Source organism: Salvia hispanica, chromosome 1 (genome assembly GCF_029641045.1).
Source record: "Salvia hispanica isolate PSC_SH4W2 chromosome 1, Shi_PSC_v1, whole genome shotgun sequence".
NCBI lineage: Eukaryota > Viridiplantae > Streptophyta > Magnoliopsida > Lamiales > Lamiaceae > Salvia > Salvia hispanica.
This window is the reverse complement of record NC_142692.1, coordinates 7,532,229-7,558,919: the sequence shown is the minus strand read 5'-3', so window position 1 is coordinate 7,558,919 and position 26,691 is coordinate 7,532,229. Positions and strand designations below refer to the sequence as shown.

The 26,691-nt window shown below is 37.1% G+C and overlaps 5 protein-coding genes across 8 annotated transcripts; 4 read left to right on the top strand and 1 right to left on the bottom strand.

The window, feature by feature from the left end:
• Nucleotides 1-655: 655 nt before the first annotated feature.
• Nucleotides 656-3,435, top strand: LOC125198736 (fructose-1,6-bisphosphatase, cytosolic-like). Its single transcript, XM_048097025.2, has 12 exons — nucleotides 656-954; nucleotides 1,416-1,463; nucleotides 1,576-1,650; nucleotides 1,731-1,792; nucleotides 1,872-1,938; nucleotides 2,021-2,134; nucleotides 2,230-2,316; nucleotides 2,537-2,607; nucleotides 2,679-2,744; nucleotides 2,830-2,916; nucleotides 2,989-3,064; nucleotides 3,229-3,435. The coding sequence occupies exons 1-12, from the start codon at nucleotides 796-798 to the stop codon at nucleotides 3,337-3,339; spliced, it is 1,023 nt and encodes a 340-aa protein (XP_047952982.1). The 5' UTR covers nucleotides 656-795; the 3' UTR covers nucleotides 3,340-3,435.
• Nucleotides 3,436-4,964: 1,529 nt separating this feature from the next.
• VIP1 (VIRE2-interacting protein 1) lies at nucleotides 4,965-8,025 on the top strand. Its single transcript, XM_089063256.1, has 4 exons — nucleotides 4,965-5,504; nucleotides 5,749-5,881; nucleotides 7,439-7,523; nucleotides 7,605-8,025. The coding sequence occupies exons 1-4, from the start codon at nucleotides 5,035-5,037 to the stop codon at nucleotides 7,787-7,789; spliced, it is 873 nt and encodes a 290-aa protein (XP_088919382.1). The 5' UTR covers nucleotides 4,965-5,034; the 3' UTR covers nucleotides 7,790-8,025.
• A 166-nt stretch (nucleotides 8,026-8,191) lies between these two features.
• LOC125219437 (serine decarboxylase 1-like) lies at nucleotides 8,192-10,892 on the bottom strand. 2 transcript variants are annotated; one of them, XM_048121413.2, is made up of 6 exons: nucleotides 10,734-10,892; nucleotides 10,333-10,640; nucleotides 9,673-9,904; nucleotides 9,376-9,569; nucleotides 9,125-9,261; nucleotides 8,192-8,897 (listed from the first exon to the last, which is right to left on the bottom strand). In XM_048121413.2, exons 2-6 carry the CDS (start codon nucleotides 10,637-10,639, stop codon nucleotides 8,331-8,333), a joined length of 1,437 nt encoding a protein of 478 aa, XP_047977370.1. In that variant the 5' UTR covers nucleotide 10,640; nucleotides 10,734-10,892; the 3' UTR covers nucleotides 8,192-8,330. The 2 variants fall into 2 exon arrangements, with proteins under 2 accessions (XP_047977370.1, XP_047977371.1); XM_048121414.2 differs by having other exon boundaries at nucleotides 10,333-10,661; nucleotides 10,734-10,858.
• A 2,117-nt stretch (nucleotides 10,893-13,009) lies between these two features.
• LOC125217955 (F-box family protein) lies at nucleotides 13,010-14,450 on the top strand. Its single transcript, XM_048119535.2, has one exon. It carries the CDS (start codon nucleotides 13,171-13,173, stop codon nucleotides 14,275-14,277), a length of 1,107 nt encoding a protein of 368 aa, XP_047975492.1. The 5' UTR covers nucleotides 13,010-13,170; the 3' UTR covers nucleotides 14,278-14,450.
• Nucleotides 14,451-20,717: 6,267 nt separating this feature from the next.
• On the top strand, nucleotides 20,718-25,862 carry LOC125217872 (serine/threonine-protein kinase STY46-like). Of its 3 annotated transcripts, none has more exons than XM_048119443.2 (16): nucleotides 20,718-21,198; nucleotides 21,678-21,792; nucleotides 22,438-22,547; nucleotides 22,645-22,758; nucleotides 23,198-23,270; nucleotides 23,339-23,449; nucleotides 23,528-23,578; nucleotides 23,781-23,920; nucleotides 24,014-24,121; nucleotides 24,199-24,272; nucleotides 24,471-24,646; nucleotides 24,751-24,846; nucleotides 24,924-25,004; nucleotides 25,119-25,169; nucleotides 25,308-25,442; nucleotides 25,516-25,862. In XM_048119443.2, exons 1-16 carry the CDS (start codon nucleotides 21,014-21,016, stop codon nucleotides 25,546-25,548), a joined length of 1,653 nt encoding a protein of 550 aa, XP_047975400.2. In that variant the 5' UTR covers nucleotides 20,718-21,013; the 3' UTR covers nucleotides 25,549-25,862. The 3 variants fall into 3 exon arrangements, with proteins under 3 accessions (XP_047975400.2, XP_047975398.2, XP_047975401.2); XM_048119441.2 differs by having other exon boundaries at nucleotides 20,719-21,198; nucleotides 25,308-25,448; XM_048119444.2 differs by having other exon boundaries at nucleotides 20,719-21,214; nucleotides 25,308-25,448.
• The last annotated feature ends 829 nt before the right edge of the window (nucleotides 25,863-26,691 follow it).

The window sequence follows — 26,691 nt, the reverse complement described above, 5'->3', positions numbered from 1 at the left end:
AAAAATTGTAAAAATAGAGACACCTAAATAGTTGAATCGAACAAAGTCAACTTGGAGGGGTGTTCGGTTGGCAAGACTAAATCTCACGATTAAATATGTATTATGTTTAGTTCATAAGATTAGTGGGCAACTGTACTTAACTATTTGTAATATGATTTTGTTGGCATAAATACAGTACTAGCTTGATATAAAACATAAAAAATTAACATACTCCTACTACTAATACAGAAAACGGCGTGGTTTAACAATATGTCATCAATCATATCGTCAGTTGTGAGTCGAGACACAATATTAATAGAGAAAAAGTCATGAATTCAATGGAATATGGGATTGTGAATAATTGGGATGATGTATACGGCACATACCATGTTCCCTCCCACAGTGGATCCATCAAAAACACCATAACCGCCGATGAGTGATCTGATCACCCTCTGATATTTTGTTGATGGAGACAGAAATCATTTATGACGAGAATAAAGAGAGATTGAATGTTGATGGTTTGATCAAATGGTAGAATCGCTCGCTCCACGGCCACGTGTCACCTTAGAAGCTCCATGAGATAGCCCTCAATTTTCCCTCCACTGCTGCCTCATCCTCATCCCATCCCTATCCACACACACTAATACTATTGCGTGTTTTCTGTGTCACCTTTTTCCAGTCTTCCTCGAATCGCGGTCCAACTATACCAGATAATATTGGGGGACGTGTGGATATTTTAAAATAGGAGGGGGGCGTTGAGTAGGGGAGTGGACTAATTCAGAGATTGAGAGATACGTATAGATTGGTTGTGCTGCGATGGATCACGAGGCGGATGCTTACCGGACGGATTTGATGACCATAACGCGCTATGTTTTGAACGAGCAGTCCAAGCACCCGGAATCGCGCGGAGACTTCACCATCTTGCTCAGTCATATTGTTCTCGGCTGCAAGTTCGTTTGCACTGCCGTTAACAAGGTCTCATCTCCATTTCTCTTCTTTCCTTTCCTTAATTCAGATTTGGGGATATTCGCTGAAATTGGGTAGTGAATTCAGGTGATGATGAATTTGTGTACAGATATTCGGTTTTTTTTATGACCATGAGATCCATTCTCATAGAAGATTTGTGTTCATCTTCACCTAGCTGTTCTGTTTCAGCATTGTACTTTCTTAGTGTTATAGCAATTTTTGTTCACGTATTTCACAGATAGTGAATCTGATTTTGACTAGAGTCACGTTAAAGATGAACATACGTGTTTGTGAAATCTGTTTTACATGATGATGATCGGTTTGAAACCTTCTGAATTTCATTTTATCCAGAGAACAGCAAAGATGCTTAATTGATTGTTATTTGGAAAAATATATCCTCTGTTTGAATGGGAACCAGGAAATAATGTAATGCCTCATTACATCTAAACTATTGATATTGTGGTTTACAGGCTGGTTTGGCCAAGCTCATAGGACTTGCAGGAGAGACCAATGTGCAGGTAAATTTTGGCAGCAATCCTCTCGATGTGTATTACTTATAAGCTTGGTATACTTTAGTCGTGTTACAACTTGTTATAAGATGAGTTGAGCTTGTCGTTTTTGTTCACAAAGGGTGAAGAACAGAAGAAACTGGATGTGCTCTCGAATGAAGTCTTTATCAAGGCGTTAGTCAGCAGTGGCCGAACTGTATGTTACTGTTGAATGTTTTTCAGTCTTTAAATATTCATGTAATTGTTTATGCTTATAAATGTGTGAATCACTGGCAGTGCATCCTTGTCTCCGAAGAGGATGAAGAGGCAACATTTGTGGAACCAGCCCTGCGTGGAAAGTGCGTACCTACACTCTAACTAAAAGATACTCCTTGTCTGTTACCATACATTGTGGTGATGTTCACTTTGAAAATGCAGGTACTGTGTTGTGTTTGACCCATTGGATGGATCATCCAACATCGACTGTGGTGTTTCTATTGGAACTGTATGATCTTGGCTACTAGTCTTGGAGAATTGTGTGTAGTATACATGATATTTTGTTAATTGTTATGGTGATGCTCTTATAGATCTTTGGGATTTATGCAATCAAAGACGGAGTTGACCCAAAGATAGAAGATGTCTTGCAGCCTGGGAAGAATATGGTAGCTGCGGGATACTGCATGTATGGAAGCTCTTGCACGGTATACATGTTATATGTTTGATATGTAAACGAAGATAGAGAGACTATTGTTTTGCATGATGAATTCTTAGCCACACCCTTGCTCTTAATGTACAGCTTGTTCTTAGTACTGGAAAGGGAGTTAATGGGTTCACACTCGATCCATCTCTTGGAGAATTCATATTGACTCACCCAGATATTAAGGTCAACATCTCCCCATGTTTGCTCAGTTTTAAGCAGTTTTGCACTTCTCATATGCTTATCTTCTTGCACGAGCACCATTAACATACTCCGTTCTAAAATTTTACTAGTACTTTGTATGGTTAACTCATTTTTGTGTCTGACTTCCATACAATACTTAGGGATGAATTTGCATTTTTAATGTTTCACAACTTTCATTTCTTCGGCAATTAACTTGATGCAGATTCCCAAGAAAGGAAAAATTTATTCTGTCAACGAAGGAAATGCCAAGAACTGGGATGGAGCAACAGCAAAGTATGTATGATTTTAGGTGTTAATTTCCTGTTGTATTCGATATATGTATCGTTCTATTTTGTGAACTCCAGGTATGTGGAAAAATGCAAATATCCCCAAGATGGATCGCCAGCAAAATCTCTGAGATACATTGGAAGGTAAATGAAAACTTAAGTCTGCTGATGATGTAAGGAAACAACTTATGTTCGTGTTTGAATATTCATCGCGTATTCTGGTTTTCAGCATGGTAGCTGATGTCCACCGCACTTTGCTCTATGGAGGCATCTTTTTGTACCCAGCTGATAAGAAAAGCCCAAATGGGAAACTACGGTATAAAGCTTGTTTAAAATGTAATCACTGATCAAAAAAGCATAAACTTATCTGGACAATTGTGTGAAACAGGGTACTCTACGAAGTCTTCCCTATGTCATATCTGATGGAACAAGCCGGTGGACAGGCATTTACAGGGAAACAACGGGTAAGATGTCTGCGTTTTCTTCATGGATCAAATCTCATATTCAGCGTCATACTTGTAATTTTGGTTTTGGTTATGTTTGGATTCGGGGTATGGTTTGTGACTTGCAGTAGAGAACAGACAGTTTGAAACAAGATTTCCTCTGAGCATCGATGTGTTTATTACAGGCTCTCGACTTGCTTCCTACGAAGATACACGAACGTTCACCCATATTCCTAGGTAGCTATGACGATGTTGAGGAGATCAAAGCATTGTACGCTGCTGAAGGGCAAAAATAATGAAGTTGTAATATCCTTGTCAATTAATGAGTATGAAGATAACTCATATATGTAGTGATACATAATATTCTTTAAAATATACTACTACTAATTTCATTTGGCTCCTTTATACACAATGCCATGCAGCTCGTGTTTCAATATATTGTGTACTACTCCCTCCGTTCCATAGTAACGGAGGCAAAACTTTTCGGCACAAAGATTAAGAAAAATTGTGTTAGGTGAGTTAAGTAAAGAGAGAATATAGTGGAAAATGAAAAAGGTAGAGAGATGAAAATAGAAAAAAGTAAGAGAGAGTAAAGTAAGTGTGGAAAAATGTGTTGACTTTTACTAAAAAGGGAAATGACTCTATTACTATGGAACATACGGAAATGGAAAAACGCCCCTATTACTATGAAACGGAGGAAGTATAAGTTATTGCTATATGATAGTCATAAAGAGATGTCAATACAATCCAGAACCGTGAGCAATCCGAATAATATGCTAATTTTAGAATTTGAAAATTTCTAATACGATCAGATTTCACTTAGATTAGCCTGCAATTCAAGTAAAACTGACAAACACTTATTTTTACAACGGGTTCTTGGCTACACAAATTTCAAGTACTATTAAAAGAAGTGAGTGGAAAAAATTAATGAAATATCAGTCTCACTTGTATATTATTAGTTTTAAATAAAGTGTGAATGGAATGGAGATCCTATTATATTTATAGTAAAATTGAATTGGGACTCTTATTCGCAAACGTAGAGAGTTTATGTAAAAATCATTTAATAACTCAAGATTAATCAATTTGTCTTAAATTTTTTCCCATTTATTCCTTCTATTTTCCCCTTTATTTCCAATTTCCCTTTTCTCTTTTAATGAACAGACAAAAAAAAAGGCAATAGAGATAAATTAAATATTTAATAAAAGAGAGAGAATAAATAGACTAAAATGTTTTTTATGGACTTGAGGGTATTTTTATCAAAAAAAATTTAAAATTTTAATAAATTAGCTCAAATAATATAATATCAAAGTTAATAAATTTTAAAAAATATTTTTAAATATTACGGGCCAAAAGCAAAATTTACCGACTAAAAAAAATGTTCCTCTAATAATTAATATCCTATCCCATCTTATATTTTACTCCCTCCATCTCAAAATAATTTTCACTCTTTTTCATTTCGATCCGCTCTACCATAATTGTCACACTTCATTTATACTATGAATGATAAGTAGGTCTCACATTCCACTATCTCACTTCACTCACATTTTATCATAAAATTAATAAAAAAGTGAATCTCATATTCCACGAGCTTTTTCAACTAAATTTTTTTTATATTTTTTAAAATTGTGCTAATAAGAGTGAAATTCAATTATCTAACTATCGCCAATCATGATTGGTACAAAAAGGACAAAAAATGTTGTTTATTTTTTTTCTTTTTTGATGACAAAAGATATCTTTATTCGTGTAAATCTTTCCACATGTCGAGAAAATAGGGCCCGCTTTAATATATCCTATATCTACAGCGGGCCGAGCCCAATCTCTCCAACACCGACCCGCCAACTGCCACATGCTCCGCCGCTAACCGCTAATGTGGGGTCCTCCAGCCCCCCAACTTAGTGAAATTCTCAATTCGACCCCTTCTTCTCCATTCCCAAACCCCCAAATCCTTCAAAACTTTTCGCTCCTCTCTCTCTCTCTCACTCCAATCCAAAATGATGGACGTCGACCCCAAATTCGGAAATTCCGCCTACAATCCGGGTCGGGCCGACCTGGACCAGATTTCCGACGCCCCGACCCGGGCGCCCTTCCACCGCCGCGCCCACTCCGAGACCTTCTTCCGCTTCCCCGACCTCGACGACATCCTCGTCGACGGCGTCCTCGCCGACCTCAACCTCGAAACGCCGCCGTCTATGCAGGCGCCGCAGCAGCAGCAGAAGAGGAACGACGGGCTGGCTCATCTGCGGAGCCTCTCGGTGGACGCGGATTTCTTCGAGGGGCTTGTGCTGGACGGTCCGCCGTCGGCTGAGGCGGCGCCGCCTGGGCCGCGGCACAGGCATAGCAACTCCATGGACGACTACTCCAGTGCGACGTCGTCGTGCGAGGTCGATTCGAACGCGAAGAAGTCTATTGCTGCGGATAGGCTGGCGGAGCTCGCCCTGATTGACCCTAAGAGAGCCAAAAGGTTTTATTTTGACCCGATTTTTGCAAGCGTTGACTCGATTTTGGTGATGATTTATCTTAATCGATTGTTTGTCCCCCCCTATTTAGGGTTATGTTTCTGCTTTGCCTTGTGGTGTTGATGGTTTTAGATTTTGTGTTGAGAACTATGTTACTGTGATAGTATGTGGTTTGTGTGAATTGTGTATATACTCTCTCTTGTTGGAGGTGTATTGGAGTATTGATTTAGAGGGCTGCTGTATGTGCAGGATATTGGCGAATAGACAATCTGCTGCGCGATCGAAAGAGAGAAAAACGCGCTACACGGGTGAGCTGGAAAGGAAAGTTCAAACCCTGCAAAGTGAGGCCACCACGCTCTCAGCTAAGATCACATTGTTGCAGGTATGTGGATTGCTGTATTTTCGTGTGACAACTTGGAAATGATTCTGCTCACGAGCTATATATGTCATGTGGTTTAAAAATTTTAGCTTAAAAAACCTGTGAATTACTGTGAAATGTGAATTATGGTGATACTCCATTTGACTAGAGAGTTGACTGAAAATGGCATTGTGCTGCTGAAATGAAGGATAGAACTAAAAGGTTTGACACTGCTAGTTTTCTATGTTCAATGATTAGTTGCTAGCAAAAATATGACTAAGAAATAAGTAGGTTGTAAAATCTTCAAGAGCAGGGGGAATTGGCACTTCTCCGAGTGTCTTAACGTGAGGCTTCTTGTGAGAATGATGAGCTTTCTTTCCTTACTATCCTTCAACCACTAGTAGATAGGGGACATAAGATGTGAAAATGCACAAGAGGATTATAGGGAGATAGATACCTACGAATATGGGCTTCTTGAGACCGTTTGGTTAGTGATTTTGATAAGATTAAACTTTTCGGTGCAATTAGTCCCTTGTATGTGAAGGACTATAGAGCATATTGGTGCATGGTCTGTAATTCTCCTATATTTTTAGGACCTTTACTTTTTTGCATTAAATGTTCTAAATAGTACTCCCTCCTTCCCACTTAGGAGTCCCAGTCTACCACTTTTGGATGTCCCACTTATAATAGGCCCTACATTTTACCAACTTTTTTCTTCTCACATTCATTATAAACTAATATATAAAAGTAGGACTCACATTCAACTATCTTTTTTCACTAACTTTCCTTTATATTTCTTAAAACCCGTGCTGAACTCAAATGAGACTCTTAAAGTGGTACGGGGGGAGTAGTATATGATATATTTCTAATGATTCATTTCATGCTATTGTTAGGATGAGAAGTGCTTCATTAATTGTTTTGTCAAATTAATAAGTTGTTATCCTTTGTTTAATATATTTGGGACATTGGCACCTAATATCATGAAACTTTCAAAAAGTTGGGTTTTTTCCACGAACTTTAAAATTGACAAATAATATCACTAACTTTTACCCCGAGTTTGTTATTTCCCATCAATGAAAAAATTCCGGCAAAATAATATCATGATATGCATTTTTTTGTAATTTCTCGACAACAACTTCGAGAGTTTCAATCTTTGAGAATAGTTATTCTTGAAGCACACCCTCCAAATTTGTTCTTCAATCTATTAATATTGCCGGAATTTTTTCATTGGTGGGAAATAACAAACTCGGATTAAAGTTCGTGATATTATTTGTCAATTTCAAAGTTCGTGGGAAAAAACCCAACTTTTTGAAAGTTCCATGATATTAGGTGCCAATATCCCAATATATTTAAAGGCATCATAGCAAGGAACTTTGGCTGGGGCTGTTATGGTGAAACAAACTATTGTTGTGACTTCAGTTTCAGTTTTCTACAATGCTTTCGAATTATTTAGTCATATGCAACTGCAGTGTGTTGGGAAATGCACTCTAGTGTGTGTAAGACCTTAACCAAGAAATGAATAAGTTGGTTGAACAATACAACAGCTGTCGCTTTACTAAGAATGTAATTGGTACGATGCAGAGGGACACAAGTGCGTTGACAGCTGAGAACAAGGAACTGAAACTGAAGCTGCAGGCCATGGAACAGCAAGCACACCTCAGAGATGGTAAGCGCTTTTATCACTTGTTACCTCGTCTCACGATTCTTTATCTGATTTAAGCATGTTTTCTGTGTGCATCGATTCTAGCTCTGAATGAAGCCTTGAGGAATGAACTGCAGTGGCTCAAGATTGCAGCCGGCCAAATGCATGGCTCCAATGGGAGCAGCAGAGGGGCATCCTCCCCATTTTCACCACCCCAGCCTCCAACGCAAAATTATTATGCGCAGCAGCAGCAGCACACAAGCCCCAACAACGCGAAACGGGAGGGTTGATGATGCCTCTGAGGCATAGTCATTTGTCAAAGAGAAGTATATTATCCGTTGTATATAAACATCTGTGTAAATGTAGTATCTACATACATGCTATTGAATGGCTATCATGTGTCATATGACCACTTACGAAATGTTCTTTGCCAGAATATGTAGCTCGTATACATAAAAAATATCCACATTACACATTATTTGAAATAAATTTAGTCTCATTCAGCTGGGATGTTAATTGGGTTGAACTCGTTTGATTTCGGATTAGTAGTCTTATCAGGCTTAGGTTAATTTTTCATTAAGGAAAACAAAGTCAGAAATTTTCGATTCTAATCAAGAGTTGATCCCTTAACTATTTTACTAGTGTAACATCACTGCCATACAATAACATATATTGTCGCTGCATATTGGAAATTCTATAACAACCACTTCAAATACTTCTGCTCAAAAACACAATCTTCTTCATTCTTATTACAAACATGACGTGATACATATTTCTAAAGAGAAGAGTTTCGACACAGAAATCAACTAAATCCTCTCAACTACAGATACATCACTTGTGAAGATCGCAACAACAGTTGTAGGTCCCAATATCTGTTGCTAGACAAGGCGGGCGAACTTTTTCGTCTTTATACCAAATCGATCGCCCTTGAATTAATTCATTCAGGAAGTAATCCAGCTTCTCAATGGTCACATTTGGCATCACAACAATATGTGCCATGTTCCTCTCACAGGCAAGTTGCCAACGGCGAACAAATTCTTCATCTCGAGGCCGTTCAAACACTACAGTACTGCTCAGCTCGTTGAGCATGGCACTGATCCCTGCATCCCTGAGTCGGTCTTTCAAATAGTGAGCGTTTCTGAGGCACTTTTGGACTTCTTTTTGGAATCCTTTGTAGCCTTTTCTGTTTAGAGTGTACCACAAGAAGATTGGAGCATGACCATTCCGGCTTCCCATGATTGTTGCATCTCTAGATGCAAGATATTCTACATTGCTTGAGAGAGCATTTATGTGTTTCAGCCGCGTTATTTGCACTCCACAGGGCATTGGGCATCCCACAAACTTGTGGCCTGAAACACTAACACTTCCAATTGGCTTCTTGAATGAAACTTTCGGTGCCTGAACAAGAATAGACTACTTAGTAAGAGCATTTCTAGAGAAAATGCTTACACCTAATATCAACCCAATCATAAAACTATAGCATGATATGAAGAAACGGAAGCATAAAGAAATAGAAGCAAGGAGCTACAGTCAGTTCACACTTAAAATTGATTGGATTCAATTATTTCACTTCTTATGGATAGGAAAAATATACAGAATGAACAGGAACAGCAGAGTTGGCAAACCTTTTTAACAAATGGCATCATTAGACCAAACAAAGCACCATCGCAATGAATGTAGAATCTATCATGTGAAAATCCACATTCTTCAAGGGTTTTTATAACAAGATCGAGGTCATCAACAGCCCCTTTAACTGTGGTTCCTGCAATTTGGATTGTAAGGCAGAAAACATGAGACTATGCTGCTGAATATGTCGATAGCTTATGGTACATAAGCATGTGCTAACTTCCAGTTTAACGATAGAGAAGAAAGTTACCTATATTCACATTAATGATCGCTGGCTTATTCTTGTTCTGAAGCAGCTGTTCTTTAAAATCTGCACAGTCAATCTCTCCAGTGACCAAAGTCGCAACTTTTACGCACTCCATTCTGTACATTCTTGCTGCTTTGAAGACGGAGTAATGGGACTCCTTTGATCCGTACAAAACTCCATCAGGGAAAACTTCTCTTCTGTTTAATGTATCAATCAACTAATGTTAGAATATGTTCATTCCTACCAAAGAAACCCCTATGAATAAAATGATAGACTCGAAGAGAAAAGCAAAGAACATACCCAACAAGGATCCCGTGAAGATTACCCTCAGTTCCACAGTTTGTGATGTATCCCCAGTAGTCATCCTTCTCAATTTCCCACAGGCGGGCAAACCAATCTAAAACACCCACTTCAAACTGTCTAGAGTGCACACCGTAATTGCTCTCAATGAAGGGATCTCCAAGATTGTTAATAGAGAAATGCTGCAGCTGACCAAGAGCACCATAATCAAAGTCCAGATTGTATGGATATCCTGTGTAAAAAGAAACAAATTGGGGAAGCATTCAGACCAGCAGAATTAACATACTAACACAGGTAACTTATCCAGCTTATAATTTGCCAATTCTATGTACCAGTCCTGTTGAACTTCTTCTAGAAAGTTCAAATGAACACAAAACAGAGTTAACCAGAATCAAAACATAAAAGGATTAAAAAATATAGCAACTGAAAATCAGTAACTATTTCAAGAAGCAGCACCACCAAAGAACACTAATTTGAACCGTCCATTTCAATAAACAAGTGAAACAAGAAATTTAGACGACAAATACAAACACTAATTAGAACGATTCACCTTTCAATAAAATAGTGTACGAAATTGACGGTAAATAAACATACTAGCATAAATCATTATATTTCAAAGTTAACAGCACCAAAAGCAGATCAGAGATCGAGCAATCATACCTAAATGGTGCTTAGTCCTTTCCACGAGCGTCTTGCGGTACCTCGCCAACACACTGGCCATGTACGCATCCTTATCGCCGGTAGATTCGTCGTCGGCGTCGGGCTCCGTCACCTCAAAGCACGTGGTGTGCACGTTCTTCCCCAAAACGATCTCTCTCGTGATCTCCAGATCTACACCGTCCGACGGCACCGGCTCGGGATCAAAGGCTAGCTCTCCTGCCGCCGTCATCCGATCCGAAGCCTTTCCGTTAACCAAAGATCCGTTGGACGCCATCGCTGCCTCCAGTCCAACGCTGCTCCCAACCATGCTGCTCGAGGTAGGAAAAATGCTCCGAAAATTAAGGAAAAATTTAGAAATATATGGAACCAAAATTAGAGAAAATGCGGTAATAATTGAATACCTGAAATGCAGAAATGCGAGCAAATGCTTGGAAACAGCGCGAAAAGCGGGCAAAAGAGGCGGCGGAAATTGAGAGGAGAAGGAAGGTGAAGAAGAGTTAGCTTTGCAGGCTTGGATACTATATATAGCCAGCGCTGTTTAGGTAAGATGTGCCAACAAAAAAATCTGGTTCATAATTTTATTATAAATTATTGTTAAAATTAGTTAATTGCGACTCAAAATCTGATACTCGTATTTATTGTTGAATATTGAATTAAACATATATTGGGCTTGTAGTAAGAGTACCTAATTTTTATCAATTATTCATACCAAGCACACATATGAACACTAGTTAAAAAAATGTTGTATCTAATTTTGGCCTAATCTCATTTATCAAACACACATCCATATGTACTAGATAGGAAGAGTTAATTTGATAGTATAGTATTTTTCTAATTTTCTAATCCGAAAGTAACGCTTAATTTGATAGTAATGAATATTAATTAAATCAAACACAATAATTTCTCCCATCCCACGTGTATATCATGTGTTAGATATTTGAATAGAGACCCCTTGAGGTTACCAATGGCCATTTCCCTATTCACTCACGTCTCATTCCGTTAATTGCCTTAAAACTTGTAAATTTTCGGTTTAATTTCAAATAATTCCCATAATTTTGTAATCTAAATACCATGTTTGAATTACCTGTAACCGCCTAAATTATAATGATAATTTTCTAAAAAGGAAAATTATACTACAAAAAATAAAATAAAACAATACGAGCACCATGTATCCATCAGCAACACAAGAGTCCACGTCATAGACACACGATTTTTGGTTGATGATAAGGAAGACAGGAAAATATCAGACAGATCATGAAGGTAAGATTTGCGATTTAACGATTCCAAAAAAGAATTTAATGTGGTCGTTTAAAATTTTAAATAAAGATTATATTTAGGAGTAGTAGTAGACTAGTAGTAGTAGTATATCATTTGAGAGGCAATTATTGGGCGCATCACGTGGTTGGGTCCATGTTGGATTTGAATATTCCAGAAGATCCACGTGGCGGATACCTTCAGATTCAAGTGGGCCCCAATTGAATCACGAGCGGATACTCTATTCTCTGCATCCCAACACTTGGCCTTTTTTTTTATTACAGCTGGATGGGGACGAAAATATACTCTACCGAAAACAAAATTGTTTGAAAAATGATAAAATCTCTGACAATCGGAATGGGCCGCTTTAGCACAACACATTTCCCATTAGCCCATTAGAATATTGGCCCAGTTGGCCTACTGTGCTTTTGTTTTCCAGTTATTTAAATGTTGCACTCAGACTATTTTTTTTAATTAAAGTGGTACTATAAAAGTTCCAACTTTTGTAAAAGTTGATCTCTTCTTTGATTCTTATCGTAACTCGTAAACATGTTCTTTATTCTATCTTTAAGTTGATTTGATAATGCTTACCAGTGTTTTTCAGTAATTTTATTATTTTTTAGACTTGCTATTTTGATCTATATTATTGAAAATGGTGTTACCAACGACTCAAATGTTGTAATCAAGATTCAAACGATGTGAGAATTTACGTGGTTTGATCTAGAAACAGTCTATATCCACGGACGAAAGCGAAAGTGATTTATTTAGAATACAAACTAGCTATATAATCAACAGCGGCAAGCTCTCAAGCTCAGCTACTCAATCGAAGATCTGAGCTTGATTTTTGTAAATCACTCTCTTAGCTAGCTAGCATGGATTGTGTGTGTATCACTCTAAACCTCCCTTTTCCTCAAAGTGTTCTTAAAACATTTCATAAACAAGAAAGAGGGAAACCGGCTGAAGATTGATGGGCTGATCACTTAAGAGGACTTGAGTTAAATGGGCCTTTTACAGACTGGGCTTTGATTGATTCAGCCACACATTCCCAACAACTCCTTTCGTCCATAAAAGATTACTAAATTTATCATATTTAGATTCCATAGATAATTAACCAAAATATCTTTCATTTACACTAGTAGTGCATATGTTATCACATGATTTGACGATGGAAAATATCTTAAACATGTTGTATCTCTTAACGATGATAAAAATCGGCAACTATTTAAAAAAAAAAAAAATTCGTTGTGTAATTGGATTGATGTGCATGACCTGTTAGGCTATTACCAAGTGCCAACAACCACTGACCTTTCAATATATATTATAAATAATTAAATAAAGTATTTGGTTCTGAAGTTTGAATATTAAATATTTAAGCTCCATTTGCATTATTAAATGTCTCAACAGAATTAAATGCAATGAATCATAAAATAAACAAGGCAACAAAATACATACGACAATTTAGTTTGACTAAAAATTAGCCCAATTGTCGACCAATTCCACGACGCCCAAATCAAAGCGAGTGAATTGGTCTCTCTCCGCCGCGACGAAAGATTCTGCTGCTTCTGCTTCCGCCGCCGATCCGCCATGGATTCCTCCCCATTCAACAATCTACCCCAAGACACCCTCCACCAGATCTTCTGCCACCTCCCCCTCCGCCAAATCGCCGCCGCCAAGTGCGTCTGCAAAGCCCTCCGCGCCGCTCTCTCCTCCGCCTCCTTCCACCACCTCCTCCACACCCAATCCCGCTCCCTCCCCCTCCTCGCCCTCAAGACCTCCCACCGCCACGTCTCCCCCCTCCTCACCCTCCACTCCTTCGACCCCGCCGCCAATCACTGGCTCAAATTCTCCCTCTCCTTCCTCCCCTTCGCCGCCCTCCACCCCATCACCTCCTCCAACGGCCTCCTCTACCTCTGGGCCTCCTCCCCCCAAAATCCCCAAAAAGCCCTCGTCGTATGCAACCCCCTCACCGCCCGCTTCAAAACCCTCCCCCAGCTCGGCTCCGCCTGGTCCCGCCACGGCGCCGTCCTTGCCGGCTCCCTCAGCGCCGTCCTCGTCCTCACCGAGCTCGCCGTTCTCTACTACTCCGAAAATGGAAACCCTAATTTCACCCCCAATTGGCTCAAATTCTCCTCCAATTTACCCTCCAAACCCCGCAGCCCTGTCTTGGTCTCCGATTTCATCCTAACCCTATGCGACGTGGGGTCTCCGTGGAGGTCGCAGTGGGCGATGTTCAAGGGAAGGATTGTGGATACGGACAAGGCAATGCAGTGGGTGAGGCTGGAGAGGCGCGAGTGGGGGGACATTTTCGACATTTTGAAGCGGCCGCGGCTCGTCAAGGCCGGGAGCGATCGCAAGGTCTACATGGTGGGAGGGCTGAAGAGCTCCTACGCGCTGCAGAGCGCGTGCACGACCATCTTGGTACTGAGGCTGGACTTGGACACCTTGGAGTGGGAGGAGGCGGGGCGAATGCCGTTGGAGATGTATAGGTGTTTCGTGGAGAGTAGTAAGTTCAAGGTGTTTGGTGGGGGCAATAGGGTGTGTTTCTCGGCTAAGAGGGTCGGGAGGTTGGCGCTCTGGGAGGAGTTTGGGGATGGCAAAAACGCCTGGCGTTGGGTGGATGGCGTGCCTGGGAGCGGAGATGTCCTCTCCCGTGGATTCGTGTTTGAGGCCAGGCTTGATGCTGTTTTGTAGGTCAGAAAGATTTTCACTTTCTTTCTAATCTTGCTATGCTATACATGATTATGATGATTTGGAATATTGAATGTCTTGAATACAATGTGTTGTAGTATTACCAATGTTATTGTTTATGATCATGTTTATTTTATTTATGGGATATGCTAGGGGCTTGAATTTCTTGTGTTGAATGTTGGCTGTTGAGGGTTGGAACTACAAATGTGTTTTTGCTTAGTGCTTGTGTATGGGATTCAGATTTTAGCTGTAAGTTTGGTAAAACGACAGTTATTATTGTTGAGGAAGCGGTTGGTTTGTTTTTTGCTCGGAGATGGATATGTCAAGCTTATTTTTATGTTCTTTTTCCCTATAGATGGTTCATAATTCTAGGCACGAATTTCGTTGATACCTGTCTAGTACTTATGGATCCATTTGGATTTTATGTTCGTTTTCCCTGTAAATGGTTTAGAGTTATAGGAACGGAACTGGTTGGCTCTGTCTAGATAATTATCTGTGTAGAACTAATGGATCCATTTGATGATTTTATGTTCTTTTTCCCTATAAATAGTTATAGAGTTCTAGGAATGAAACTGGTTGGCTTTGTCTATATGATTATCTGTCTAGAACTTATGGATCATTTGATTGTTTTATGTTCGTTTTCCCTATAGATGGTTAAGAACTATAGGAACGAATATGGTTGGTTCTGTCTAGATGATTTTCTGTTTTGAACTTATGGATCCATCCGGATGATTTTGATCGACTCAGTCAAGGTCATACGATCATGCTTTTATAACTAATGGAACCATTCTTAAGATACATCAAGAGTCGAGCCCTTTTGAGTTACTAATAGCATAGTGTTTGGTTCCAATTCTCACTGAAGTGGCATTGGTTTCTTGTTGCACGAAATGTGCATTCCGTGCTATAATGGTTATGGGTTCGTCTTGTGTTTTGTTTTCTCACTTGAATAATGGAGTTCTAAACTGTGTGCTTTTGATTATGTACATTGTAATTGTCCCTTTATTTTCCTCATAAAAATCACTCCACAGTCCCTAGAAATTGCATAAGTAAAAGAAATAGAATAGGGAGATAGAAAATGAGTAACTTATGGTACCTCGGCCTCTTTAGACCTCTCTATAGAATCTACCTATTTTGTTTCAAAAGCTTGTATATTTAGTACTAGTATACTACTAGTAGTTCATAGAATTGGAGAAACTACTACAAGGGTATCTAAGTTTGGCTATTCAATAGTTATGAGTTACTATGATATAAAAAAATTGTCCAAAATGGGCTCGGGTGAAGCTCGCCATCATGTTATATATAGGAAAGATAAAAGTATATAGCATAACATTTTCTACGAGTCTTGAACAAAAGCTTATGGCAACACAAATTAAATTCTAAGTGCATGTTTGGTAGGCATGTTAAATTAGCACAAGATAAATTAGGATGAGCTTTAAGATAAGGATATGCTATCTCACTCTTTTGGGCTGATAAATAATCCATCCTTTTGAACTTATTCGCTTTGAGCCTCAGCGGGCCGATATGGGCTTTGATGGCCTAACATGGACCTTATTTTATCTACCAAACAACCAAATAACCCATATCTCATACTCCCCTCGTCCCATAGAAATAAGCCATATTTCCTTTTTCGTCTGTCTCATACAAATAGTCTATATTCATTTATGGCAACTATTTTCTCCTTCTCTTTTACTTTACTATTTGTGGGCACCACTATTCACTACATAATTTTAAGTATTTTTTCTCTTTTTCTCTTATTTTTCCAATTACATATTAAAACTTGTGTCAATCCCAAATGGCCTATTTCTATGGAACTGAGGAAGTATATATTGGCCTTATCTATGCTACTCCCTCCGTCCCATGTTAATAGAGTCATTTTTTCTATTTTGGGAAGTTCCAAGTTAAATGAGTCATTTCTATTTTTGGGAAAAAGTAATTTTCCATCTCTCTTACATTATTCTTTCTACATCTCTTACTTTATTCTCTCTTACTTTTTTCACCATCCATTTAATACACTATTCTTAAACTCCGTGTCAAAAAGAAATGTCTCTACTAACAAGGAACGAAGGGAGTACTAAACAAGGACCAAGTATATTGGTCCAACCCCATATCAATGGCACATCAGTATTTGTCATGTCAACTTTAATTTATTGTTTAAATATCCCAAATTAACTTATCGATCAAAGTAATTTAGATATAGAACACTATTTATTACGCTCTGATACCAGACTGCTGGATATGTGGGCCGCAACAAGTTAGGGCCCAATCCAAAACAGCATAAGCCAACACATTAGTGACACATTGGTAACTGTCTCGGTTCCAATATTATTTTGTATATTTATATCCTATTTTTATTGCATCATTTCACATTATATTTATCATACCTGAAAGTGAGGTTATTATTTTTAATATTATTATTATTGATAAAAAAAAATACTAATAGTATACTATTACTTTCTTGAATTAAAGTATTTTCTTTTAGGAAAGGCACAATTCTCTTTTAAGTGCACACGACCTAGAGTTGGATCCTACTCACGTGGATAAAAATAATTCTCCAATCAAATAGTTAGATCAAGTCTTCTTTGAACAATACTCCGTATTATATTTAGGCGTGACAATTGGTGTATCGGTATAATACTAGTATTATTTTGACTTATTGTGTTAGAGCTATAACTTTATTGTGATGGCGTGATTAAGGACACCAACTATTGTGTCACTGATATGAGAATAATATTATTAATCTCTCATTCGATTGCTTTGGTAATTTGTGGCATGATATAATCCAGGACAAGTAAACATTGAATAATGACAAAGAGAAAATTGTTTGGTTGGAAAGATAATTTTTTAAATAAATATGAGCATATAATTACAAATTTATTCTAATACTTTTATTTTTTCTTTTTCCTTGATTTGAAGCTAAGATTATTTTTGTTAGAGGGGTGGCTATGACTTCTTATCTGTGAGTTTTAATCTCATGAATTGAATATAATACATGTTTTATCATGAACTCAGATCATCCAAATCAAACGGCTCCTATGGGAAAATTGTCTGAGATTTATCACATTTTTTGAAAGATGATCAATAATGGTTTCTTGTATACCTTCTAAATGACTTGAACCATCAACCAATTAAATTGATGAAAAGTGTTTTATCAACTAAATTGCACTTCATTGTTGAGATTTATCATCATAAGACTAGATCATATTTTGAATTCAAATTCAAATCTTGAACACATGTTTATAATTACAAGGACAAATAGCATAATTGTAAGTATAAAATCTGTTTCATCCAAGTATAAAAAATATGGAATTACATCTACAACTTTCTTTTGCAAGAAAATGATACGTCACTTAGTTATGCAAGAAAATGACACGGAAAATACCCAATATTAATTAATTTATAGGTAGGATATTCAAAATCTGTAAATAAAATACATAAAACTTTAACAGATATATCATTTTCTCCCAATAATGTAACCGAATATATTCTCAGTCCTCTCACATTCTATATTAGCTTATTGACAATGTTTATTTCCTAACAAATGCTTTTATAAAGAAATTATACCTTTCTAAATATAAATGTACTTACTTATTCTTCGTATTTAATACCCATTTCCCGAAGTCACTTTTACTACTGTGAATCTGTGATAAAGAAGTAATGATGAAACAATTTTTATTTGATTTTCAATACATGGCATATTATTATTATTATTATTATTATTATTATTATTATTATTATTATTATTATTATTATTATTATATGAGTAAAGTAAAGAGTAAATGGAAATTTGACGAGGATTCATGAATCCAAATTTGAATAATGATATGACTTAAGGTAGCCTTTTACTATAGGAATGACGATCAAATATGTAAATAAAACTTTTTTCCATCACTATCAACCTATGTCACCTTAGCCTAATTTCAAATCCACTAGATGTAGAATCTTCATAGGACCCATATTTAGCACAACAAATTTGGGCATTTCCCTCTTTTTCTAATTTTTAATCCAATCAATGTCACATTGGAAGTGGACTCTATCCAATTGCCATTATTTTATTTAATTAATGATGGGAGAATACAATTCATCCGTAAAATTTGTTTCTCCAAATTCTGACTCAATTACTCTATTGACAGCATGAGAGAATAAACCTCAACTAAAAAAGTTTTCAATTAAGCTTGAATATCAACATTGAATAATTGTCTTAGTTTCGACTCCAAATTTTTCCAAAACATTATAGAATAGATGTAATTATTACACATTTATGTGTCATAGTGTACCCGAAACCGAAATATTTCCCCTCGAATATTAACCACTCTACCGCTAGATTAACACACTAAAAATTTTAAGTTTGAATTTCATTGATATTCTAAGAGTTGAAATTGTATATCTTTTTACATAGTTTGTGAATTAGTATTGCATATAAACATGGATTTACTTAGCTAATGTTAAAAATTGTTGCAAATTCATATGAAAAAATAGAATAATGTATCATATTTTCTTTATACTTTTATACTCTCTCTGCCATAAAAAAAAAATAGACAAATTTTATCATTTTGAATTGTCCACCAAAATTAGGCTAATTCTAAAAATGGAAAACTTTAAACCAACACTAACAATACACATCATTCTAAATGTGACCCTTATGGTCCATAACACTACTTACACTATATTTTTTCTTTCTTATCTCTTTCACTTTATCAATTATGTATTAAAACTCGTGCAATTTGCAATTTTATCTACTTTTTGCAAACAAAGGAAGTACTAATATATAGATGATGTCATGGTGGGGCAATATTTAACTTTTAATTTGGATAGAAAGAAATGATGCCCTAGCACGATTATTAGTCGCCAATATATTAAGTTTAACGCAACAAAAAGTGTCGAGACTTGTTTCGACGTCATATTTCAACTTGAAAGCTACATGCACTTGCACTAGACAACAATAAATATTACTACCAGTAACAAATTTAATCATAGCCTTTTATTATTAAAAAAACATGATAATGTTATAATTAAGAAACAAAAACATGATCACCACGTTAACTAATGAAACCATCGGAAGATAAAAGAGTGAGATAAAATAAATTTATTTAACTAGTTGGGTTACAAACCATCCTACACCGGACTATAAGATTGTCCAATTTTAATTAGTCTGTCTGAAGTCTTTTGAGGTGATCCAAAAATAAATCTGTGTGGATAGGCTCCAACCTAAAGCTAACAATATCAAATTAATGTCGACCTATCCTTGAGTCGGGCCCATGATGACTCAAGTTTGAGTTGGATATGACCTGCTTACTTTGGTGTGACAGATTTTGTTCAAACAATGACATCAACGTCTTGAACCAGTTGCCTCACTTCAACGAAGTATGTCGTGGTAGAGGCTCGACCATCGAATTCACTGCCAATGGTCGACCTTATCATAAGTGGTACTAATTGGTTGATGGCATACCTGAGGTGGTATGTATTTTTGAATCATTCACTTGTCCAACGAATGCGAGGTTAGCTTTATTTGCTCAAAGGCAAGAGGTTGCGCTGAATGATGTCAAGTGGACATTGGTGTGCTGCGCGATATGCGATCGCGCTGGGCAATAGTGAAAGTCCCGACACATTTCTTCTTCAAATCTTGTATCACTGATATCATGTATGTCATCATTATCATGCATAACATGATAGTCGAGGATGAAGGTGAAGGAGTCACCAATTGGGACGATGAGGACGTTGGACCTAGCTCCTGTGTAGCCCAAGAGCCCCCAAATCGGGGTTTACCGCCCCAATTCAATGAGGTTCTTCGTGTACAGACTACAATGCGTGAGGAACAAGCCCATGGACAACTCCAGCTCGATATGGTCGTAGAAATTTGGTTCCATAATCGTTGAAGCTTGTTTATGCCTTTTTTAAAAAAATTTGTTTCTCGTGGCACTTTTTCGGTATCATGCATATTTTTAATATTGTGTGTTTGAATCTATATTATTTTGCTATTTTTATTTATTTTATAACCCAAAAATTAACAAAAAAACAGATAAAAATGGTGAAATATATTTGTAGTGTTCGGCATCACACATCCAAACTCCACATTATTATGATATTGTATGTTTTGGACAAAACGTTCATGATTTTGCTCTAGGGATACTTTTCAAAAGATCATATACTAATAAAGTTGGATAATCTATATATATGCATGCATCTGTTACTCTTTTTCTAACGTGGTACTATATTTTTGCATCCCCACAATGTTAGTTAGGGCAAATTTTGGAACTAACTTTAATTCAGATATTAGGACTGAAATTTGAAATGTGACGCAATAAGGAAAAAATGGAGAGACGAATTTACAGGTGCGGTGAGAAAGGAAAAATAGAGATTTTGTGATGAAACGATCTTATACACGTGTCGTTGGTGTGTATATATATTAGCAAGTATTTACTACTCCCTTGTTACATATCCATAAGCCTATCCACTCTCATACCCATTTTCTCCCAAACCCCACCCCTCTCCTCTCTTTCTCTCTCACACACAAACACACACTGTGGTCAGTCTTCTCACCAGTCTTTGTCCATAAAACCAAAACTGACATTCCTCAAACTTGAAGCCAAAAACCTTGGAAAATCGTAGAACAGTAATCATCCGACAAATCCTGTCTCTGCTACAGTAATGGCTCATCAATTTACCCAAATTCACCCAATCCCTACCTCTTCTTTTTAGATTCTACCAACCCAACCGTTGGGAATAAAAGATACCGTTTCCGATGGAATTCGCGGAGGAAGTAGGGGAGAGCTCCTCCCCGCCTCGGAGCTACTACGTCACCGCAAACAACGATGTCATCAGGAATGATGTTTACAATCGCCTGATTCACAATGGAAATGAGGAGGCGATTAGTAATCCTCATTTCTTCCACCTCTTGGAAGCTCACTTCAATCGCCTTCCTACAAGGTTTCTTCTTAATGTAGTATGTATAATACCATCAGATTTCTTAAAACTATCTTCTTCTCTTTATGCATTCAATCATAATTTGAGTTCGAATAATTCATTTACAGTTTTGGCGGTTTAGGGATTTCAGTTGTATATGGGAGTGTCATTCTTCTAGACTTTGATGTTCTTTTCCATTTTGGGTTGTATACATATTGTTTATATTGAGCTTCACACTTTCCAGATGCTTGGCTATGTGAATTGAGAGCCATGCTTTCACATTTAGGGCGGAAGGGAGATAGAAATTTCAGTTTGTGTGATTCTTCTATAGTTTGATGCTCTGTTCCATTTTTTGGGATTTATATTTAAGGTCGGGATTTTGTAGTTTATCTCGGGTTTAACATATACCTGCTTAGTTTGATTGTATGATATGTTCTCTTAGTTGCTGTTATGTCCAATCTGGTGCTGTGACTTTGATGATTTGATATTATTATGTGTTTCAGTTATGGACTGGATATCAATATGGAAAAAGTTGAAGATGTGTTGTTACATCAGAAGCTTCTTGCTAGTGCCGAGGATCCTGACAATCAACCTGTTTTCCACATTCGTTTTCTAGAGGTACATTTGGCATTCTTTATTACTCACTTCCATTCAAGAGTATTTGTAAGTGTTTGTGCATCCTCAGGAGTGTAACATTAATGGCTCTAGGTTTTGATGTTATTAGAAGCTTATGGATGCTGATTTTTAAATTGATTGACACAGAAAGAAGGGAATGGTGGGGGGCAAGGAAACTATTAGTGATTATGCAGAAAAATCTCATAAAAAAGTCAGAATGAATTTTGCGTTTGCATTCTTGATATTTTATGTTTTTCCAGTGACTTATTATTTTTTAAGTTGAGAACTAAAGACAGTATTGATATTTTGCTTGCTTTCCCTAACCGAGCATGAAAACTTTGAAAATGATGGGAATTGTATCTGGTACTATTTGTTATACCAGATACAAGATTACTTTATCATTGTTGTTCCTCAGAAAGGGGAGTTATCTGCGTTTCGTATTTGTCTGATAACTAGTCTGCAGAGTGTTCAAGGATAGTACTTTTGCTTTCGCAACTACTGCTTTATTGCCAATATCTTTATCATTCATGAGGACATTGGTCCACATCTCTCAAATTTGAGCCGTTTATCTGCACTAATTTAGTAATTTGTCAGCATTTTCACTTCATGATATGTATCTAATGTATAATCATTTTTTACACTGAATAGAATTTTTGCACTAGAGATGATGATTTTGAGGGAGAACAGATTTCAAGTGCTCTCCCTGCCTCATTTCAAGATGATAGTGTCAATAATGGCGTCCTCCTGTCAAATGATAGGTAAGTGAGATTTTGGGTCCGTTGGTAATGATTTGATTATAGATTCTTTTTTTCCCGGTAAAGGCATGATCTTCCAGTATAATTTGTTTGGGAACAGGAATTCTGGGGGTGACAACGAGACTTTTTCTAAGCTTGAGGATCTGAATCTGGATGTTAGGAAGAATTCCAATGATGTAAACAAGGAAATTTCTCTTGAAGATTTTGCACTAAGGTAGTTTTGCAATCCCATTCATGATTTTTTCACTTCCACTTTTAGACTCTCAAAGAGATGAAACTTGCATTAGCATTTGGGATATCGTAGGAGTTAATGTAGACTTCCACCCATTGCTCGGTTATTTGATGGAGGGACAAATTGATCTAGATTGGAAACTTATGTTAAATGCATGGAGCTCGGCTTTTAAGAATTACGAGTGGTCAAACATAAATAGGGCTCGTTTTTGTTCAGCTGAATCTAGAATTCACTTGAAAACCATGACCTGGATCCAACTCAAGATCATATGAGATGGTTTAGGACCAATAGTTCGTGAGTTACTATTATCATTAATATACCAGGAAGATATGTAAAATAGATTCTTTCTTTTCCATCACTTTGATGAGCATTTCCTTCAAGTCAACTAAGTGGTAATAGGATGAATCCATGTGCATTGCAGGGAGGAAGCATCACTCTTACCAATTCATGAGATAATATTTTCAACTCTTGACAAGCCAAAACTTCTCAGTCAGGTAAAATTACAGGGTTATTGCTAAATATTCTTTAATTTTACCCCAACTATTTATTTTCTTGTGCCCAGCTATCTGCTTTGCTCTCTGATGCTGGACTAAATATCCGCGAAGCTCATGTTTTTTCAACAACAGATGGCTACTCCTTAGACGTATTTGTGTTCGATGGATGGCATTCTGAGGTATCTTGCTTAAGAGCTTGTGAGATGTGGCATATTTTATGTTGTAGGTTTTTTTAACTTCTGCAATACTATGATTAGGATACAGAAGGTTTATACAACATGATGAGAAAAGCAATTGCTGAGAGTGAGGTAATTATTATATTGTTTTCCCATAACAACACTTTGAAAGTTGATATGTTTAAATTCAGTGCCATTCTTCAGTATGTTATCATGCATTGGCTCTTACGGTTTACTCTTCATATGGTCATCTAATTATTATACAAGAATAGCATTATTGTTAATGGCTAGTGGTAAATGTTGCCTCACAAATCCCCTGCTTTCAATTATGAAGGGATCGTGGTCTGGTTCTTCGCGATCTCAGTCAATTTTGGAGGAAGCTATTGCTGCACAGAGAAATTCGGAGGATTGGGAAATCGATTGGAGATTGCTGAAGATAGGGGAGAAAATTGCAGCTGGATCTTGTGGAGATCTGTTAGTTCAATGCTGCTGCTCATTAGAATTTGTTGATTTATGTTAGCCCATTTTTTTCCTAGTGCTTATGTCTCTAGTATTCTCATTGACAAGTTATCGTGGAGTATACCTTTGCGAAGCCGTTGCTGTGAAGGTCCTAAAATCTGAGCATTTGAATAACTCCCTGCAGGCAGAGTTTGAGCAGGAAGTTGCTATTCTAAGGTGGTTCTAGTGTGTTTTTACAAAACCAGGGATCTTTATCCTAAATCTGCATTTAAATCCCTTTTATTGGAATGCAGACAGGTACAGCATGACAACGTTGTGCGTTTCATTGGTGCTTGCACAAAGCTGCCACATTTATACATAGTGACAGGTAAAGTGCTTTCAAGAAGAGTAGAGTGGCATACTTTAACTAGCTAGCTTCGCTCAATATTTTCGTTTCTATAACCATACTCTTCAGGGAGTTGAGTTTGCTAAATGGCTTCTTAACATATCTTGTTAAATTTACTTGGCATTCTTGTATTGATGGCTGAGTTTCCCTAAGATTTATTTGTCTCAATATCATTTCTAGAGTACATGCCCGGAGGGAGCCTTTACGAGTATTTGCATGAGAATCATTCTGCATTTAAGCTCCCGCAGTTGCTGAAGTTCGCAATTGACATCTGCAAAGGAATGGAGTACCTACATCATAAGAATGTTATTCACAGGGATCTGAAGACTGCAAATTTGCTTATGGATACTTCCAATGTGAGTTATTCATAAGAAATTAAAACTTTCAACCTTTTGTTTTTAAGCCCTTTTCCTATCTCTAGAGCCATGATTTGTTGATCTGTGCGATAATTTGTTTCAAGGTTGTTAAAGTGGCAGATTTTGGAGTTGCGCGGTTCCAGAACAATGGTGGGGTTATGACAGCAGAGACCGGAACATACCGATGGATGGCCCCAGAGGTACAAGAAAACACATACATGTGGCTTGACTTGGGTATTTATTTTATGTCTCTTTGATTTTCTCTTTCATTATATAGGTGATAAACCATCAACCATATGACCAAAAAGCAGATGTGTTCAGTTTTGCCATTGTTCTTTGGGAGCTTGTTACAGCCAAGGTGATGTTAAATTGTTGTTTGTATAAGCTTTCTAACTACTTGTGAAGAATTTTCAATAAACAAGTTCAAGGGCAAGGCTTTATTCATCCTTGCTTCCTTTTCTTTCCGTTACAGGTACCTTATGATAACATGACTCCTCTACAAGCTGCCTTGGGAGTGAGACAGGTCCGTTTCTGTGACATGCTATTGAATTGATCGAACATAGGAATATTGAATTCTCATTCAACAATGGCCTAATCCTTAGGCTTTGATTCTAATGTGCGTAGTTCAGTACTGACTTGGTGTTTCTTATACACTTGCTAGGGTCTTCGACCAGAACTCCCGATAAATGCACACCCCAAAATACTAAGCCTGATGCAGAGATGCTGGGAAGCCATTCCTAGCAAACGCCCTTCGTTCAGTGAGATCAGAAGTGAGATGGAGGCGCTCCAGCAAGAAGTAAATGTATGCGCTTATAAATTCATTCAACAAAACGACCTCATTGGTGAATAACGTGTTGCCAAATTTGCAGGATGCTCGAGATGCTGCACCTAATGGCCCCTGACATCTATCTACAATTGACACGGTTTGATACTATCTAAAGAGTAAGTGCTTCTTTAATTTTCCACATACTAAGGTAAATGCCCCTGATATATATTTATACATGGAACTGACACTCTTTGGGAACTTTGGGATAAGCATAAGTATATTTGTAATATAAATCAAGTAGTTGGTATGATGCAGTTTTGGATAGGAAGCTAACACCAATTTCACTACCTGTAAACAAAGTGAGTGTTTTCCACTGTTTGAGGAATGCAAATCTCTCACAATATAGATTTCACAAACACTATTCATATCTATATTTGTTTTATTTTACTATTGAATATGGTTTATGTCCAATTTGAATGATGGATGAAACACCCCATATGAATCTGTGGTGATGGATGTGTGTAGTAATTTTTTCTACTACTATAGAAAGAAAATAGCAAATTCAATCTAATTTTGAATGTTGAATTAGATCCAATCTTCAAAGTACTATTTAATAACGTTTTAATTTTCCATTTGTTGCACAAGTTTAGATATATATTTAACATAAAAATTTAAAAATAATTTGAGAGCTTTCGAACATATTGTTTGAGTTGTCCGTGTATTGTCAATTTCAGCGTCAGATGTCTATTGCAATTTTTTACTTGTCACAACAAAAGATCAATATTTGGGATTTAAAGTGCAACTATCTTTTATGGCAGAGCTTTTATGCTCAAAATTTTAAATATTTACTATGTTTACACTATTGATTTAGTACACACGTAAAATGATTTTTTATGGCGTGCACGCATGCAATGATAAATTCTCTTGGATTTTTAAATTGAGCTACACACTATTATAATTTCACCAATCACGTACAATCGCACGTTACGTTCGCTAGTACAAAAAAAATTACTATAGGAATGCAACATCAACTTTATCCTTTTCAAGTAGTCAAACTTTCCTAATTTCCCAAATAGTGAAGGCTTTTACTCTTCAATGAAATGACACGAAATCAAGAATTCATAATTCTAGTTTGGGTAAAAAATAGTAATCTATATAAGGCCCACATGGAATTTAAGGCAATTGGAAAATGTTTTGGAATTTCAAAATGTAAGGGTTGTCTTTGGATAGTAACAATTTAACCATACGTCTTTGGTTGCAAATAGACGAATAGGAAATT